The following is a 19666-nucleotide window of genomic DNA, read 5'->3' as shown; positions in this document are numbered from 1 at the left end:
TGATTTTTCTTGAGATTTTTAGACTAGTACTCATACTTCTGAATAAAAACTTTGTTTTGTTGAGACATACTTTGAAGTGTTATCTAATGAGTAAAATTAAGAAAAAGTAACTGACAGAATATTCCTAATGGGACATGTGCTATTGTTGGAAATATTAAAGTGTATTCATTTAAAAAGTACTGAGTACCTACTATGTACCAGATTCTAGGTCCTGTGGATATAGCATAAAACCAAAGTCCTTCCCTTCTTGGAACATACATTCTAGTGGTGAAGAAAGACCATGCACAGATGCACAGATATGTAATATAATGTCAGGAAGTGAGGAGTGCTATGGAGAAAAGAAGGGTAAGCAGGTAGAGAATGATGGAGACTCTTCTTTCAGACAAGGTGTTCAGGGAAGACCTCTGACTTAGCAATGTCTCAGAGGATCAGTGCTGTCATGCTTCAAGAATTGTGTTTTTTTGTTTTGTTTTGTTTTGTTTTAAGAATTGTTAAAAATGCTTTCTTGATAGTGGCTTTGCTACTGAATAAATATGAAAGAAAATGTAATTTTTGTATTGAAAATGCTCTTTTTTCTTAAGTTGGACACATTGTCTCAAGTAGAAGAAGAGTCTCTGCTAAGAAATGATCTTCGTCCAGCTAACAAACTTGCAAAAGGAAATAGGTTATTCATGAGATTTGCTACAAAAGGTAAATGTGTTTTTGGCATTAATTTTTAATTTTAATCTAAGTCATTTATTTTTGAGTGACATCCATCTCTTTTGAGTATGAAGTTAGGTCAAGTAATCTTAGAGTCCATTCAAACAATAATATTCTATGCTTGTGAAATCATGGCTTGCTGTCTGAGTTGAATTTCAGACTTTGAAGGTGAATATTAGCTATTTTTGCATAGTTTTTGTGATTTCTGGCTAAAGGAAGTTATTTCCTGCTAAAGCTAGTTTGTCCTCTCTACTGTTCAGTTTATCATGTGAACTATCATCTGAACTATTTTAAAGTTACACTTTTTTATTCATCGTAGCAGTATCTTCCTGGACGTTGCTAATAGTGCCATTCTCTCTGAGGAGTTCAAAGCCTCTTAAGGGGATCCCTGGGTGGCTTAGCAGTTTAGCACCTGCCTTCAGCCCAGGGGGTTATCCTGGAGTCCTGGCATCGAGCCCCATGTTGGGCTTCTGCAATGGAGCCTGCTTCTCCCTCTGCCTATGTCTCTGCCTCTCTCTCTCTGTATGTGTCTCATGAATAAATAAATAAAATCTTTGAAAAAATAAAAAATAAAAAAAATAAAAGCCTCTTCAATTTGTAAGACTCTCTGCACAGTGATTTTGGTGTGCATTAAAATATATATGAATTTTGAATATGGAATACTCCCTGGTTTATTTTTCTCGACTGAGACATGTTTAGACTATCAGCTCGTTATTTTATTTTTTTAAATTTTTTTAAAGATTTACTTACTTACTTACTTACTTATTTATTTATTTATTATAGAGAGGCAGAGACACAGGAGGAGGGAGAAGCAGGCTCCCTACCAGGAGCCCAACATGGGACTCGATCCTGGGACTCCAGGCTCGCGCCCTGGGCCAAAGGCAGGCGCTAAACCGCTGAGCCACCCAGGGATCCCCTCAGCTCATTATTTTATAGACTGCCTCTCAGTTTCAGTTTGTCTGATATCTCCTCCTGATTAAATCAAATTGTGCGTGTTAAGCAAGAGTACCACAGAAGTGCTGTTTGTATCATTTTCAGTGCATGATGTCAGGAGACACATGATATTTACTTGTCCCATTTATGGAGATGTTAACTTTTCTCACTTGGTTAAGGTTTCTCCTGTTTTTCCATTTGTTAATATAAAAATTTGTGGGAGGTACTTCAAGATTATGTAAATAGACTTTTGCTCATAATTCCACTCAGCATCCATTGATGACTTTTAACTCTACATTTCTTTATTTGGCATTCTGCTTTGTAAGAAGTTTGCTCTTTCTTTCTTTCTTTCTTTCTTTCTTTCTTTCTTTCTTTCTTTCTTTCTTTCTTTCTTTCTTTCGATTCATGAGTCTTATTCAGTGGGTTATCATTCATTCCTATCATTAATTTGATTTATGAATCTTCCTGGATTTGGCCAGTGGAGCCCCTTTAAGCTTTATTGTTTTGACATGCATTCATGATTCTTTGAGCATTTTCTTACTTTATGGCACAGTAAAACATCTCGTTTTACCAGACTCAACTTGTACTTTCCCTGTCCCAGATCTGGAATCAGCCATTTCTCCAAGGAGCTAGTGGGCATGTTTTTTTTTAAAGGGTGCACTTGTTGGCTTGTGCCACTATTTACGTGGAGCACCAGATACATGTGTATTGCTATTCACCTTTTGTAATCCATGAGTGCCCCAGGAGCTAGCAAAGACCTATTACGAGAATGTGTGTGATCACTGACCACCTTTTCTTTCTATTGACTGGCATTTTAACTTGACAAAAGTGATCTTTTCTATGTTTATAGAGTATCTTATTTGAATGCATTCTAAGTGAATGGTGCTATGCTGTTTTCTTTAAGCTGTTTTGAGAACATCATGATAGATTGGAAAAAATGCTTTACCAGATATATGGAATTATGTATAGTCTCTTTCTTTAACATTAATTCTTTGTTATTGGAGTGTTGTCATTCAGAAATGAATGTCATCTTTCATGGAGACAGTGAAAATGCTACCTCTTCTAGAAAGCTTTTTTTTATTCCCGCCCAGCTATACTGACTGTAGCTCTCTTAAGCTTCTTAGAACTTTGTATGTTGTATTGTTGTTGTTAGCAGTGTTTTCTCTATGAGGTCAGCTCCTTAACATTAGCTTAACTTCATTCATCTCTGTATTTTACTCCACCCCCTCTATACTGCTCTGCTTTTGTAGGCTCTGAGAATGAATATTTGTAGTGTATCTTTCCCTTTTGTTGGTAGATTGTGCTGATGTGATCCCAACTATGGAAAACATTTTTTTTAGCCATTCAACATTGTCTTCATACCAATGCGAAATCCTAGGTAACTGTCGTAATTAATTTTTAGATGACAAAAAGGAACTTGGAGCAGCCAGAAGAAGTCAGTATTACATGAAATATGGGAATCCAAATTACGGAGGCATGAAAGGAATTCTTAGTAATTCTTGGTGAGTCCAAAATTTTAAAATACAATTTTAAATAGTACCTAAGCTTTTCTTAATCCCTCAGTTGGTATTCTGCAGTGGAATGTCAGCACTATGTGTGGACTCAAGGAAGACAAGAAGAAAGTTCAAGATTCTTAACTGTGGGTTAAATGGTATGAAAGGCCAAGTTTTAGTTTCATGTAAAATGTCTGTTTCAGCACCTAACATTGCATCGGTGTACAGTTAAACTCAATTAGTGGATTTCAAGGTCCTTCCTATTGGTTTTTGATTATGTGCTTATTTTGGAATGTTGCAGGAAGCGAAGATATCATTCCCGTCGCATTCAGCGGGATGTGATCAAGAAGAGAGCCCTGATTGGGGATGACGTTGGCTTGACGTCCTATAAACACCGACATTCCGGTAGTTGCCTGCTCAGCTCTTGGGTAGACACATGTTTGGCTCCCGAAATCATATTCTTATTCTTAATACAGTCTTTTAAGGTTCCAAACTTTATCATCCTCTCTTCCTTGCCCTCACCCTCTGCCAACATATAGGAAAGTAAGTCAAGTCACAATTAATTTTAAATTGCCCATACAAAAGAGGTCAAATGATTTAATAAGAGCTGTTCTAACAAAAAGGGCCAAATGTGACTTAGGAGAAATTGAAAGAAAATTTTCTGTAGCAATCTAATTTTTCTACTATTAATATCAAAAGCTGCATGAAAACTTTTTAAGTTATTTTATCATATGACTTGATTTTATGGTTTCTTTGATGTTGAAAATAGACTGCTACGTTTAGTGTTTTATGCTTATTGGCTTGTGTACACGAATGTCTCAGTTAAATGAGATATCACGACTTGGGTTTCATTTTGTTTTTTTGTTCCGTCCATCCTTTGTTCCTTTGTTTTGGTGCATATTATAAAAGAACCGTTTTCATTATGTTTTTATAAAGATTTGTTTTTATTTTTAATCTAACTTATAGAATTTTCTACATGCTTTGTAGAACTGCTAAGTCAGCATACAAACATAGGATAATATGCATACATGTTTATCATTGTAATGGACAGGTGAAGTCTCGTTTTTATTTAATGTATATATTCAAAATTGTATATTTGAAATCTGCATCTTAAAAATGCACATACTTTTCTGTTACAGTTACAGGTTACCAATTTCAAATTCTAAGATATTTTATCATATAATCTTTAAAGAAATTGAAAAGCAAATCACCCCCTAATTCTAGCACTTTTATTATAAGCAACTTATTTCATTTTATATTTTCCTTATCTATTTTCATAATAAATATAATTGTTGTGAACATATATTTTTAGTCCTCTTCCACTTTACAAGCATTTTTCCATGAACTCTAAAGTTACAGTTGATTTTTGTTATTCATGGTGGTATGTTCTATAAGGTCACTGTGATCATTGATATAGTGAATACTAAAACATTCAGAGACTCTGGTCACCATTTTCATCAACTGATCAGTATATAACCTTCTTTGCTGTGTGTTTCACTTAAAGATATCTTATTAAATACATATTGTTGATTCATTAATATTGGACTCACAGCCAACAGCATTATAACTCATGCTTGAACAAAGCTTACTTAACACAAATTTATTCTGTAAGGCACATCACAGTCTTCTTGTGCTTAGAAACACTAGACAGCTTTGACACTATACCCGGAAACCATTTTTTTAAATGTTTAAGTGAACTCACCAACAAAAGCCACAAAAATATGAAAAACATGGCACTTCATAGATTGCAAAAAAGGACACTTGTTTACATGAGAGCTGAAACAAGAAAGAGTGTTGTCTCATTTGACCTCGGCTGGGAATACGCACATCTGGTGACTCAATTTTTTTTTGACACTCTGTGCATGTCCACAAATGGCCATGAAAACACTATGAATGTTGATACAGAGTTACAAATAAATATGGCAGATTTGCAAATATAGAATTCACGAGTAATGACAACTGTACTTTAGATAACTTTATAATATTCCATCAGGTTGCTAGATCATACTTTACCTAGCCAATCTTCTATTTTAGGTATCAGAATGACAACTAGATTGGCACTAATACAGATAATAGTCCAGTAAGATCTCGGGCACGGGAACACCACCTTTTAAAAAGGTCACCAATATAGAGCAGAAAATCAGATTCATTAATTTTAGTGCTTTTCCTAATGTTTTTTGGTTAAATTTCTTAGGACTAGTAAATGTTCCAGAGGAACCCATTGAAGAGGAAGAGGAAGAAGAGGAGGAGGAGGATCAGGACATGGATGCAGATGACAGGGTGGTAGTAGAGTACCATGAGGAGCTCCCAGCTCTCAAGCAAACCCGGGAGCGGAGCACATCGAGGCAGTCCAGTGCCAGCAGTTCAGACTCCGATGAAATGGACTATGATCTAGAACTGAAAATGATTTCCACTCCTTCACCAAAGAAAAGCATGAAAATGACCATGTATGCTGATGAAGTGGAATCTCAGTTGAAAAATATTAGGTGAAAATATTTTGTCTTTTTATCAATGCTAGCTTTTAATTTTGTTTTAAATACTAATTCCTAACTTCCTCTTAACTCTTAATTTTATAATTACTTTTATCTGTTGCATCAGATTTTTCCTTTAAATATACAAGAATTAATCATTGTTATAAAAATGACAGTGCAGAAAAAAAAATGACAGTGCAGAAACTGAAAATCACCCATAATCTTATCCTTTCCTAAAATCATGACTTAGCAGTCGAGTGAATAACTTTCCTGCTAATTTTATGCATATACCTAACACATGGAGAAATTCTAGAGTTCTACAGAAATGAAGTTGTATTTATATTGTCTTGCAGTGTGCTTTTCCTGTTTAATGTAGTGTAGATTTCTATTTTTTCATCCAGATATAGTCCTTTGTTTGAAAATATCATGATTTATTTGGTCAGTCCCTTATTGATAGACATTTAGGTTTCTATTTTCTTACTATTGGGATGCCTGGGTGGCTCAGCGGTTGAACATCTACCTTCGGTTCAGGGTGTGATCCCGGAGTCCCGGGATCAAGTCCCACATCAGGTTCTGTGCATGGAGCCTACTCTCTCTGCCTGTGTCTCTGCCTCTCTTTGTGTCTATCATGAATAAATAAAATCTTTCAAAAAATAAAATTAAGGGATCCCTGGGTGGCGCACTGGTTTAGCGCCTGCCTTTGGCCCAGGGCGCGATCCTGGAGACCCGGGATCGAATCCCACGTCGGGCTCCCGGTGCATGGAGCCTGCTTCTCCCTCTGCCTATGTCTTTGCGCCTCTCTCTCTCTCTCTCTCTCTCTCTCTCTCTCTCTCTCTATCATAAAAAAAATAATAATAAAAAATAAGAAAAAAATTAAATTAAAATATATCTTACTGTTGCACTAACTAGATAAATTTCTTGAATTCCAGTTATTGCACAGAGCTGCACATATGTTGAAAAATGTGGTGGTGTTAGGGTTGCCTGGGTGCACAGTTGTTTCAGCATCCAACTCTTGGTTTCGGCTAAGTTCGTGATCTCGGGGTCATGAGATCAAGCTCCATGTTGGGCTCAGTGCAGAGTCTGCTTAAGACTCTCTCCTCTCCCTCTCTTCTCCACCCACTCCTCCTCTCACATATTCTCTCTCTCTCTCTCTCACCCTCTCTAAAATAAATAAATCTTAAAATAAAAATTGGTTTTGCTAAATTTCGTTGCAAAAAGATTTTAATCACTTTATAACCTTTTACCTCTATAGTTATCAGTCTTATCACTGTAAGTTTTGCTAATTTTGTGGACCGAGAAAAAAAAAGTTATTTTAATGTGTATTTCTTTGATGACTATTGGGGATGAGTAGATTCCTGAGGGCAGATGGCATGTGCACAGCTCAAAGAGTTGGCATCTATAGGGGTATTCTCTCTAAGTGTTCTTGGTAGTGTGGGGAAAAGAAAAACAGTTCAATCTGGTTCATTTGTATGGCTTTGTTCATATCCTTATTTTTAGTTTTCAGAGAACTTTGCAATGTTGGGTGCTGCCAGAATAATGCTGGTGCCTAGCATGGTAGCAGATGTCTATAACAGAGAAGTTTGTCCTTTAAAGAAAGAGATTGTAGACTCTGTCACATCTTGACTATAGTGAAGTCACAGCCTAGGTGCACAGAGATCCCTTAGCCCTTTGCAGGCCTTACTTAATGTTTGTCTCAGAAAGGAGAGTACTTGCAATTACATATTCTGTGATAGTTTACAATATCATGTGTGGAAACCACCCTGGAAAACTCAGTAACCTACTTGTGCTGATTGGTCTCTTTATAGCAGGCTGATCATGATTTTTGTAAGCAAATAATTACTGGTATATGGTATTTATGAGTGGATATTGGCTGTATTAGATTGGGCTGCTTAAATTATTTTCTCCAAATTACATGAGATTATTGTGTAGGCATTGTCCCACAGTTGGAGGTAGTAACTGTGCCTTTTTTTTTTTTTTTAAGGAACTCCATGAGGGCAGATACTATATCTACAAGCAATATCAAAAACCGAATTGGTAACAAATTACCAAATGAGAAATTTGTAGATGTCCGACATCTGTTAGATGAAAAACGCCAGCACACACGTCCACGGCCACAAGGCAGCAATACTAAATCAGGTATTGTTGAGTTGTGTTTCTGAGTTCCAGAAAGCCAATCAGGGCAGAGATAGGTCCTTGGATTAAACATTGCCCTTAATGAACTGGTTTAATTGTCATAGTTCATCACCTCTAAATTTGACGTTAGGCAATAGAACTTTTCAGACATGAAAAATAATCATAAATTTGCAGTACTAGCCTTCAATATTTTTGTCCCAATTATTTTACTTTATATGTCATTGATATACTTTATACATAAGAATAATAGAAATCAAGTTGAGAAGGATTTCAGAAGCTTGATTTTGTCAGGTACTTTGCCCTCATTTGGGGAGATTTGGCACGAGGTCCTCTAGAGATCTCAGGTTGACAGTATCAATAGCAAAGCACACACGATTGGTCATAGTAAAACTTTTTTTTTCTTTTTCTAGATATACGCCAGCGGTTAGGAAAAAGACCATATTCTCCAGAAAAGGCTTTTAGTAGTACCCCAGTCTTTCGGAGAGAGCCTTTTTCTGATGTACATAGTAGGCTTGGTGTTCCCAGGCAAGATGTTAAAGGCCTCTACTCTGATACTCGGGAGAAGAAATCAGGTTGGTAACACTTAAAACTGAGGGGGGGAGTAGGAACTGGGTAAGAGCAGACTGTAGCATGGAAATACCTTGTTAGTCAAAGGCAGGAAATAGCATATGTCAAAAATAAATTATTTTTCTTCTTCCATTACAGTCATTGTCATAATTATAATAATAAGGGTAATGGAAAATTTAGAAAATGGAAAAAACAAAATTAGCCTTGGTTCTTTCTGCTTAGCATGAATACTATCTATCTATTTATTTATTTTTAAAAGATTTTTTATTTATTTATTCATGAGAGACAGAGAGAGAGAGAGAGGCAGACACAGGCAGAGGGAGAAGCAGGCTCCACGCAAGGAGCCCAATGTGGGACTCGATCCCGGGTCTCCAGGATCATGCCCTAGGCTGACGGTGGTGCTAAACCGCTGAGCCACCCGGGCTGCCCTAGCACGAATATTTTTTAGTCTTAAGTTTCTGTTCAAGTCTTTGTCCATATACGTATTCTTTGTTCATACAGGATTTTATTATCATTTTTATCACATTGTTAAATTCTTTATTAATAAAATGCTTAATAGCCTTATAGTGTAGTATGCTATGAAATTATAAACACATAATTTTTCTATTTTTAGATATTAGTAAAGTACATTTTAAAAATTAATGAATAGTGGGCCAAATCTCTGAAAGTTTACAGTATAGCAGGCCTATCAGTTTGCAGAATTTATAGCTGGGAATGATCTGGGAATGGCCCACTTCCGGCAGAATGAAGCTCTACACAGAATGGTGAGTCTCACCAGGGAGGGGCAGGTGTAGCCTAAGCAGCCTCCCAGGTGATTCTGATATGCATGAGAGGCACATGTCCCCAACTGGGGAGGGTCTCCCATTGGTCCAGATCCCTCAGTTTTCCAGGCAGAGGACTATAGCCAGGGAAATGAGATTACCTTCCTAATGCTGTACAAAGGTTACAGGAGCCACAGACCCTTTCCCAGTGTCTTTTGTGCATCAGGTGTTGACAGTGTCCCTGCTTCCTCTGTATTACCCTGCTTGTCAGCATTGACCACCAAAACTGAAATGCCTTCTCACCCAAACAGGTAGTTTATGGACTCGCTTAGGATCTGCACCCAAGACCAAAGAAAAGAACACAAAGAAGGTGGATCACAGGGCGCCAGGCACTGAGGAAGATGATTCTGAGCTGCAAAGGGCATGGGGGGCTCTGATAAAGGAGAAAGAACAGTCTCGCCAAAAGAAGAGCCGGTTAGATAACTTACCATCTCTCCAGATTGAAGTTAGTCGGGAAAGCACCTCTGGTTCAGAGGCAGAGTCCTGATGCCCTTGGGGCTGATGGCAGCTGCCCTAAAGTCTGACATTCTCCTGCAGGGTGGGGTGCACAGTAGAAACCTCCCTCCCTCCCCCCACAGGAGTTGGCGCCCCTCTTGCTCTTACACAGTCACCCTCCGCTCTTGCTACTATAGCAAGACATATTAAGAATGTGACATGCTTTGAAGGGCATCTGTCTATCTTTTGCTGCAGAGTTTGAGTTCTGGGCCCTCAATTCTTTCCCCACTATCCCACAAGCTTTACCCTTTGAGGAAAAGGCAGCCCTCCAGATTTTGTAGACGTTTTTCTTAATATTTTTAACATTATGTCTTTTAAAGAAATGTTTTACACAGTTCATCCAAAGAGCAGAGAACTGAACTTCTCACTATTGCCTTGGCCCTGACAGCTGTTACCAGCACCCTTTTCCCAAGAAAAGTCAATTCCCAGGTGCTTATTGGACAGCCTTCGAGGGGGAAGATGAGGGAAGCTGCCAGCTCACCCTTCCAGGACCCTAGTGTGGGGGCCGAATCTCATGGACCTGACCTCAGAGGTGCACCAGTGCCGCCCAGGTAGATAAGAGATGCAGCATCGATCGTGCTTCCGTTTCTCCCTGGGGATTTCTGTTAGGGGCCTCTTCTTAGCAATCAGCTTGAAGTGAAGATCAAGTTCAGTGCTGTGGGATTTTTAGGAACAAAAAACTGTGACTTCTGGATTTCGGGTGGATTTTTGTGCTGGGGTGGGGTCATGAGTTAATGTTGAACAATTTTTAAGTCTGTATTATGTTCAAAAATATAAATGATTTAAAAGTTTAAATTTTTAATTTTTATATGTGAAAATACTTCCTGTTGGCTACAAGGGAAGCTCAAGTGGTGTCTTATGTGTGCTGTTAAATATATATTATATACTTTGGAAGAAGGCAAAGAGAGGAGTCTCATTATTTTTAAATGATCCTAATTGTATAGTCTGCCTGTTGTATATAGTGTTCAGCTTGCTTTTTGGCCACTGTAGGAAAAAAACCCATCCATCTGAGATGGGATCCTGTTGTTTATTACCACTTCAGAAGTAATACGTTAGTATTTATTCTATTTCCAAGTTCTGTCACCTTAAGATACCTTTAAAACTGGCAAATAAGATAATAGTTATAGAAATTTCAGTTTATTTCACATTTACTTCTAAACTCCTTTCAGATTATTTTAAAGGCAGTAGATTATTTTGTCTTCCTATTTGATCTTTATTTTGAAGTATTTAATGTTTGTATTCCTCTGCAGGCATAAAAATAGTGTTTCACTTCAATTCACTAGAACTTAAGAGTTAGCGATAGTAAGCCTTTGTCCCTTTGTGATGTCACAACTCCTCACCTGTCTGGAGTGTTTCAGTACATGGTGCAGCCCTGGATTCTAACGATCTTTACTTTTGAGTGAGCCAATCGTCTCATTGATAGTTGATTACAGTGTGGTGTGATTGAATGCAGAAAACTGCTAAAAAAGGAAGTAAAGAGCCGTGGGACTTGAGAACTACAACAACTGTACCATGTTTGGTTGGTTAACCTACTTTTCACTCCCTTTAGAAAGATTAGAGACTATAACTACAGTATGTTTCTGCTTCCTGATAGGATTCTAAAAAAGAGATGGTTCTCTGACAATTGAGACCTAATGTTTCTGAGGTTTCTCACTTCTTTTGTCCTGTGGAACATGCAGCTGAGAGCCAGGTCCTTGAGAAGGGGCTAGGTTTCGGGAGTTGGTAAAGTGAGATGGACAAGGACCTAAGAGAGACCTGGATGGCAACGTCTGGTTTCTGTTCCATGAGCCTGGGCCTCCAGTTTTCCCATCTGTCAAATGAATAGGCTGGTGGTACCAGAGCTTCTGACTTTGTTGGTGCATCTCAGTGGTGTTTTACTCTTTCCAAAGCAATGGTTGTGGTGGGCTGGCCAGCACTGGTTTCCGTTGCAGGTGTAGGGAGGGTCAAGAAGACAGCTGAGGGCACACATAAGGTTTTGGACAAAGATTCACCCTCATCCCATTTCTGTTAGTCTCTGGGTCTTCTAGTGGGACAGAGATGTCCTTGTGGTGTAGTCTCAGCAATGTTCATAAACCCTTCTTCTATGTTTCCCAGTTAAGACCTTTTCCACTAGTAATTTGGGCACATATGTCCCATGGCCTTAATAGCCCTTCCCAGTCTCCTGCTGGAGACCAGGGAAAGCTTTCTGGAATGGTGATGGTATGTAATCAAAACTGGGCCTTTGTTCTTGCTTCGGCAGCACATATACTAAAATTGGAACGATAAAACTGGGCTTTTGATCTAATCAGGAAAAATGCCCAAGTCAGCAGCCCTGCAATTCTTGCAAATACACAGAACCCAGAAAAGTATCTTTAAAGATTTTATTTCCCCCAGTTATCATTGCCTGCTTCCTCTCTTGCTCTTGGTCCACACTCAGGCACTCAGATCTTGCAATATCTTACATGTTGATGTAAGGGCTTTGAATGCCCAGGCCCTTTCTTTAGAGTTTGGGAGTGAGGGTGGACAGTTCCCCTAGTGGCAGCTCAGTGTGCCAGGGTGCTCGTTATGCATCTGGGCAGCAAGGCTATACACTTTCCTATATTCTTCTTAGTTTTTACACATAGGAGATTTCAAATACATTTTTGCTGCTTGATAATAATTGCAGATACCTCATTTCTGTTTCCCACTCTCCCCGTTGGGAGAGACACTAACTGCCCAGGAGAACTTGTAGAACCTGTGACAAGCCCTCCAGCTTCCAAACTCTGGCCCCTTTGTCTGGTCTTGTGAACCCCTACCCTTAGTTTAATCCCTGTCTTCTCCCACTCCATCCATGTGACAGCCTCTTCCCTGATCTTTGCCTCATACCCCTGTGCATTGCAGCTGGAATGAATTTTTGTTGTTTGCAGCTTTACTCAGCTATTATTTACATAGCATACAGTTCACTCCTTTAAAGTATACACTTCAGGGGCACCTGGCCAGCTTAGTTGGAGGAGCATGCAACTCTTGAACTTGAGGTTGTGAGTTAAAGTCCCACGTTGGGTGTAGCGATTACTTAAAAATACAAGATTTTAGGAAAAAAAGTATACACCTCAGTGGCTTTTAGTGTATTCACAGGGTTGTGTAGCCCTCACCACAGTCAATTTTAGACATTTTCATCACCAAAAATAGATGCTATATTCATTAGCAGTCATTCCCAATCCCTCTTCCTTCCTGGCAACCACTACCTTTGGTTTCTATGGATGTCCCCCTGAACACTCATGTAAATGGAATCACACTTTGTGGCAATTTGTGATTGGCTTCTTTCACTAAATGTATTTTTGAGGATCATCTGTGTTGTAGCCTATATTAGTACTCTTTTTATTAATAATATTCCATTGTATGAATACAATACATTTTATTTATTCATCAGTTGACAGACGTTTGGGTTGTTTCCACTTTTGGCTGATACGAATAATGCTGCTATGGAACATTTATGTACAGGCATTGGGGTGGTCATGTTTTCATTATTCTTGGGTTATATATCTAAGGGTGGAATTGTTGGGTCGCACAGTAATTCTGTCTTATTAACCTTTTAAAGAACTGCCAGACCCAGGTGGCTCAGCGGTTTAGTGCCGCCTTCTGCCCAGGGCGTGATCCTGGAGACCCAGGATCGAGTCCCACGTTGGGCTTCCTGCATGGAGCCTGCTTCTCCCTCTGCCTGTGTCTCTAACTTTCTCTCTCCCTGTGTCTCTCATGAATAAATAAATAAAATATTTTAAAATAATAATAAAAAAAATAAAGAACTGCCAGACTATTATCCCAATGGCTACATCATTTTCCATTTTCTTTATTAGTGTGTGAGGGCTCCAGTTTTTCCACAATCCTCGTCCAATACCTGTTATTTCGCGGCATGAATTAGTATTTCATTGTGATTTTGATTTGCATATCCCTGATATCTAATGATGTTGGGTATCTTTTCATGTGCTTCAGAATGAACTTTCTTAAGAAAGTTATTAATCCATTATTCTTCTGCTTTAAAACTTTCCAAAACTTCACTATTGCCCTTGGAATAAATTCCAAACTCCAATGATAGCTCACAAGGCATAACAAAATCTAGCTTCTGGTATCTCTGGCCTGTTCTCCCCATCCTCCCCATCTTCCCCTGCCCTGTGCCTACTAGTTCCCTGGAATCATCTTGATCTCACCAGCCCTTCAAACTCTGCTGAGTGCTTTTCTTCTCCAGCAGTGACACACTCCCCTGGACCTTTCTCCTTCCACCTGAGCCTTGCCATCTCTTTTCCCTCAGGACTTAGAGACCCTTCCAGGTAGCTGCCTCCAACTTCCAGAGCCAGGTTATGGCCCCTGCTATATATCCGACAGTACTGCCATGAATGAGACTGCTCATTCCAGGTTTGAGTTATACAGGCACCTAAGATAAAAATAGAGTGTAATCAAAATTCTTCTTGGAAGCTTTGAGGAAGGTGCCATGTTGAAACCAGCATTGTGAGATCCAGCACTGTTGGTTCCTGCCTGTGTGGGAACAGATGATACTTTCTTTGGTTGAGCTCCAGATGAAGTTGTCAGCCGTATTTTGCAAAAAAAAAAAAAAAACCCACTTATTTTTAGGTATTAAACTCATTCAGGCAAGCAACTCACTTTTGAAGAGGCTCTTGGGAACTGTAACAAGCCGCAGGAGCAGCAGGGCACAAGCTTACCTTATGTGAATGGAGGCGCAGGTGAAATGGCCCAAGTGACTTAAATTATTTTCCTTTATCCTTGTCTTTTTTTAAACTTTCTCAAAAAAATATACCATTGTGTTTGCTTAAGTGAAATGTGTATATGATGCCGAATTTCTATACCCGTCCCCCAAAGCCAGCACACCTATACACTGAATTGTAATTCTCTCTTCCTAGTTTGTCTTTTTTGCTAGATTGTAAGCTCTGTGAGAGCAAGGGCCATGTCTGGTTTGTTCATGGCGGTTTCTCCAGGCTTAGAACCATGCATGGCACCTGGCAAGTTATCTATAAACATGGTAAACGTATAAATCCCCCAGCTGCAGGAACAGCTTCATTCCTGGGGATCCCTTTAAAGGCTAGTCCTTGTTTTCTGCCTTGTACACACAATACTTGATGTTCATTTTATTTTCTCTGTTAGCCTGTAAGCTCCTGATGAGCAGGTGTCTTCGTGATTGTTATCTCTGTATCCTCCCACCATGCCAGTCCAGAGTAAGTAGTGCTTAAAAAGTGTTTGGTAAATGAGTGAATTATGGTAAACAACCCAGCTCTGACTCCTTTGCAGGGTAGTCAAATTGTAGCTGACACTACCAGATTGAAAAAGAGGAAGATTATTCAGAAGTGCATAAACTGTACTTGTATAAGAAAAAAAATCTCATTAATTAGACCTCCATAAAATTCAAATTTTGATGATCTGGCCATATCTGAGCTGAAGTTTACCTGGTGTATAAAGGATTTGCTAGAGAATCATGTAGAATATTTTTTTGGAAAGCATTCATCTGCCCCAGAAGAGCAGGGAAGGAAGCTGGCAGGTGGATGAGAGGCCCCCAAGAAGGATTGCTGAGCCAGTCTTTAGCTTTGAGTCTTATTGACAAGGAATGTGTTGCAATCTAGAGATGGCGAAGAGAAATAACTTGTTCAGGCAGCAGCTCTTTTGCCTGCAGTAGTATTCCACCTCTCACTTGAAGCATTCTTAAAGTTATGCTGAAATGCTAATGGGCGGTTTGCATTAATATTAACAAATCATGGTGTCACAGATTAATTAATTGCTGTACAAATAAATTTGGTGTATAAGTATTTGCTTTTAAGCTTTATATAACACGAAGCAAATGAGAAAAGGCATTTTTTTTCCTCTAAGAACTAAAAGGACAGAATGTTTTTGATAATTTTGAGAATATCACAGTTGCTTTAAGGCAGATTGTTATTGCATAATCTAACGAACGAAAATCCAGAACTTTTCTTACGTTTATAAAATAAATATGAGAAGAAAAAAATATGGTAGCATTTTTTAAAAATGAAATTCTATGAACTTTTAATAGGACTTTGATGTTCCGGAAGCATTTAGGGAAATGCTGGCTCCAAAGCCTATTTCAGATTGTGAGGCACTGAAGTGAGACTTTCCTGTGCTATATAAATAAAACTCTGGAGTATGGGTGATACTAACCTGCCAAAGTCAATACTTGGCCCTAGAGTTCTTGCCTGTTTTTGCCTGAGCAACTCAGAGGCCCTCTTTGCATGACCAGATTCTTCAGTAGTTGAAACTTTGTATTTAATTGCCTATCATCCTCACCCCTCACTGGTGTAGATTAGTGAAGGCAAGAGGCCCCCATCATTGGAGGAGAGGAGACATGACCATGACCTTTCCTGGCTTTTTGTGTGTCTAATTATGTGATGCATCCCCTCTTGCCTTAGCAAGGATTACTCAAAAGGCTTATGAACAGGAGGTGGCACTTTTAGCTTAGGTAGAGTGTCTTTGGGGGAGGGTCCAATAGGATAGTATTAGAGACTGGGCCTGAAGCCCTGAGGGTTCATTTTTTCCTCACACACAAACTGGAAAAGACTGAACAAGTCCCTTCACCTCTCTGGACCTCAGTTTCCCTCTCTGTCAGATGAAGGGCTCAACTGAGATGGTCTCCAGGTTTCTTTCTATTACTAATATGAGTTCTAGGGTCTTTGCTCTGCTTTTCCAAAGACATTTAGGAGCCTAAGTTGAAGAGGAAGGGAGTGGGGGCAAGTAAGAGGTCCAAGCCCTTGGACCCTTGGTCCATAAACCAACCCCTCAGTTACAGAAGAACAAGAGCATCCTCTCCCTAGCTTCTTCCCTACTAAGCAAGCCCACCATCCCACACGCACATGCACGCACACATGCACACACTGTTCAGTGTTTTATTTGGGAGGTTTTTTTAGGAGGTAGTCCAGTGTATTAGGTTGGGCTGCTGTAACAAAATATCTTAGACTGAGTGGCTTAAACAACAGAAGTTTATTTTCTCACAGTCTAGAGACGGAAAGGCCAAGATCCGGGTGCTAGCTAGCATAGGCAGGTTCTAATGAGCACTTTCTTCCTGGCTTTCAGACAGTCATCTTCTCATAGTGCCTTCACATGGCCTTTCCTTGGTAAACGCACATGGAGAAAGAGCTCTCTCTTCCTTTTTTAAGACCACTAAGCCTGTTGATTAGGGCCCTACCTTTATGACCTTAATTATCTCCTTTAGGGCCTTTAGACCCTACTGCAAGTAAACTCAACATTAGGGGTTATGGCTTCAACATTACAAATTTGACAGGAGACACATAGTTCAGTCCATGATCCCCAGTAATGCAAAATCCCAGTATATGTTTGTGAAATGAGGTCTCTGCTTTTTAAATGCTCAACTGGGAGAGATTTAGACCCATTGGGTGTGAGAGTAGTAGGGTTGTAGTAGTTCAGAGTCCTGGTACTGGAGGAGATAGACCTGCCTTAAGTCCCAGCTCTGCCCTTTTTTAGCCATATGATGTTTGACAAGTGATCTGGGAAATCAAGATAACCAAGTAGGGTGGCTCTTAGGACCAGATGAGGTCTTTGCATGAAAGGCCTTTGGCACTGAATCTGGCACTCCCCTCTTAGCGCTCAATCAGTGGTAGTGATTCCTGCTGCTCCTCAGACTTCCTCCAGCTCCTCTTTGCCAGCTCTGTCTTCTACTGTGTCCTCAGTAATTCCTTCCAAATTCCTCTTTCCAGCTTTCCAGGACTCAGAAGGCCAGTGGGTAGTTAGAACATCTTCTGTGCCTAGAGATGATGAGGCAGGACTATGGGAACAGCCCCCCATCCACCGGTGAGTGCAGATATCAGAGCTTTTCACTCACGCTCAAGACACCATTTCTTTTACTTCTTGCTGAACAGGTCTTTATTCTGTAACTTTTAAGGCTTTATTTTGAAAAAATTTCAAAATTACAGAAAAGTTTCAAGGATAGGACAAAGAACATTTTGCCATATTTTATCATTCATTCTTTCCTCCCCTTTACTCCCCTAACCCCCACCTCTAAAGCATGAATTATTTGAGAGTGGCATACGTACAACTGCCTCTTTACCCCTAAATATTTCAGTATACATTTCCTAAAGTCTTAGGAAGTAAGGACGATCTCTCACATGACCATGATGTAGTTACCAAATTCAGGAAATGTATAATTTTATCTGATCAGTACAGTAGTATCTAATCTTCAGTTACATGTTTCATTTTTGCCCACTATCCCAATAAAGTTTTTTTAAAAAAAAAAAAAAAGCTTTTCTTTTTTATTTTTTTCTGGTCTAGGTTCCAGCCCAGGATCACACTGCATTTTGTTTTCCTCTCCTTAGTCTGCTTTAACCTGGGACAATTCTTTAACCTTGCCTTATGCTACTGATGTTGTTTTTTTTTTTTTTTAATATTTTATTTATTCATAGAGACAGGCAGAGACACAGGCAGAGGGAGAAGCAGGCATCATACAGAGAGCCTGACATGGGACTTGATCCAGGGTCTCCAGAATCACGCCCCGGGCTGCAGGCGGCGCTAAACCGCTGCGCCACTGGGGCTGCCCTATGCTACTGATGTTTTTGGAGTTCACTCCAGTTATGTTGTAGAATGTCCCTCAAATCGGTCCCTTGCCATTTGTCTAGAACCTGTATGAGGCTGTGAGTGGAAGGGTTATAGAGCATAGTCTGGCCTTGTCCATGGGGTCTTAAGTTTGGATTTCCGGGGACCGTAGTTACTGTCAGGTAGGCTCGAAGGGCCTATGTGTGCTCATGATTAAGAGTTCTACCATGCTGACACCAGCAAGCTTGGATCAATACATCTTTGAGGAATGCAGTCTGAGTCGGCATTTTAGGAGTCTCCAAAGATGCAGAAATGGCCCTGCACTCTGTGCAGCCTCCAGTCATCAGCTGGGCTTGGCCTCCTGAGGTGCCCTGAAGTTCATACTCCAGACATGAAGTCCTGCTCTCAAATGTTGAGCAAGCTGCAGTCCTAGGTTCTTGTGTGTCCCTATTGCTGACCTGCTTTGTGGCCTGGGGTGGGGAGAGGAGCCTCTTCTGGCTCTGCCAAGTGTCTCTGGCACTCAAAACAAGTGTGGGGTAGGGAGAAAGTCACCGAGCCCCGGAGTGTTAGAAAACAGGCCAGGACTCTGGCCTGTGACAGGGTTAAGCCAATTTAGATGGTCTTCATTGTGATATGACAGGCAGATGCAGACCTGGAACTTCATTTTTGTTTAGGTGTTGGACAGTGTCAAAAATGGTGAATTGTAATCTCTATTCAAGCAACTATATAGCATCAGGAACTGTCACATTAGTTGTAGATATTTTGTCAGACCAAAGCAGACAATGAAAAAATGTCACCGAGCTCCACAAGACTTTGGCCAAGCTAACTTTCAATGTGAAAAACAAAATAAAATTAATTTTCATCTTGTCATTAAGTCAATACCCTTGTCTGCTTTGTTTTAACACTTGTGTTAACATTTTCAGCGTGCTCTCCCTAGGGATGCAGACATTCATGTGAGAGAAATAGAATCTCCTGCCTTTTTTAATGTAAATTAATTAAAATTAAATAAAATTTAAAATTCAGTTCCTGAGTTACACTGATAACATTTCAAGGACCTAGTAGCCACAGTAGTCTGTGTTGGACAATGCAGATCTAGAACATCACATAGTTCTGTTGGACAGCACTGCTGTGCTTTTCCAGCAATCTGGGAAGCAGGAACACTTGCTTCTGTGACAGAAAACAGTCTTGGTCACAAAAGGAAGATTTGACAAATTGTGAAATTAGCTTTTAAATATGACTGCAGACTGTTGGCAGTATTTCTTTTGGGGTGTTGGATTAGATGAGAGATATGCTAGAAAGATTTATGGAATCTTATGTCTTCTGCCTGGTAGCCCAGAGCTCTGTTAAGTTAGTTCCCGCATGGTGTTGTAGCCAGGTTTTAAAGAGAACACAGCCAAGCTGAATCACTGAAGCGGTGATTTCAGTCAGTGCATTGAGTCTTAACATTTATCAGGCCCACCATAGCCTCAGCGCTTTGAGTGCAGGGGCCAGGTGCAGGAGCCCCATTTGTAGCGGTGGGGGTACTTCTAGTGGGAAG

General features: G+C 39.7%; 1 protein-coding gene across 5 annotated transcripts in view; it reads left to right on the top strand.

The window, feature by feature from the left end:
- NCBP3 (nuclear cap binding subunit 3) overlaps positions 1–18997 on the top strand; it is a 38098-nt gene extending 19101 nt beyond the window's left edge. For all 5 annotated transcript variants that reach the window (XM_055322039.1, XM_055322076.1, XM_055322049.1 and 2 more), the window contains 8 exons: positions 582–690; positions 3035–3134; positions 3427–3530; positions 5320–5611; positions 7578–7732; positions 8140–8301; positions 9369–9531; positions 10001–18997. In XM_055322039.1, the coding sequence (XP_055178014.1) occupies positions 582–690; positions 3035–3134; positions 3427–3530; positions 5320–5611; positions 7578–7732; positions 8140–8301; positions 9369–9531; positions 10001–10109 (1194 nt within the window). In that variant the 3' untranslated portion in view covers positions 10110–18997. The remainder of the gene's footprint in view (positions 1–581; positions 691–3034; positions 3135–3426; positions 3531–5319; positions 5612–7577; positions 7733–8139; positions 8302–9368; positions 9532–10000) is intronic.
- The last annotated feature ends 669 nt before the right edge of the window (positions 18998–19666 follow it).

The sequence above is a fragment of the Nyctereutes procyonoides genome, unplaced genomic scaffold, assembly GCF_905146905.1.
Source record: "Nyctereutes procyonoides isolate TBG_1078 unplaced genomic scaffold, NYPRO_anot_genome, whole genome shotgun sequence".
Lineage (NCBI taxonomy): Eukaryota > Metazoa > Chordata > Mammalia > Carnivora > Canidae > Nyctereutes > Nyctereutes procyonoides.
The sequence above is the reverse complement of the archived record's forward strand: the minus strand, read 5'-3'. Positions and strand labels throughout refer to the sequence as shown.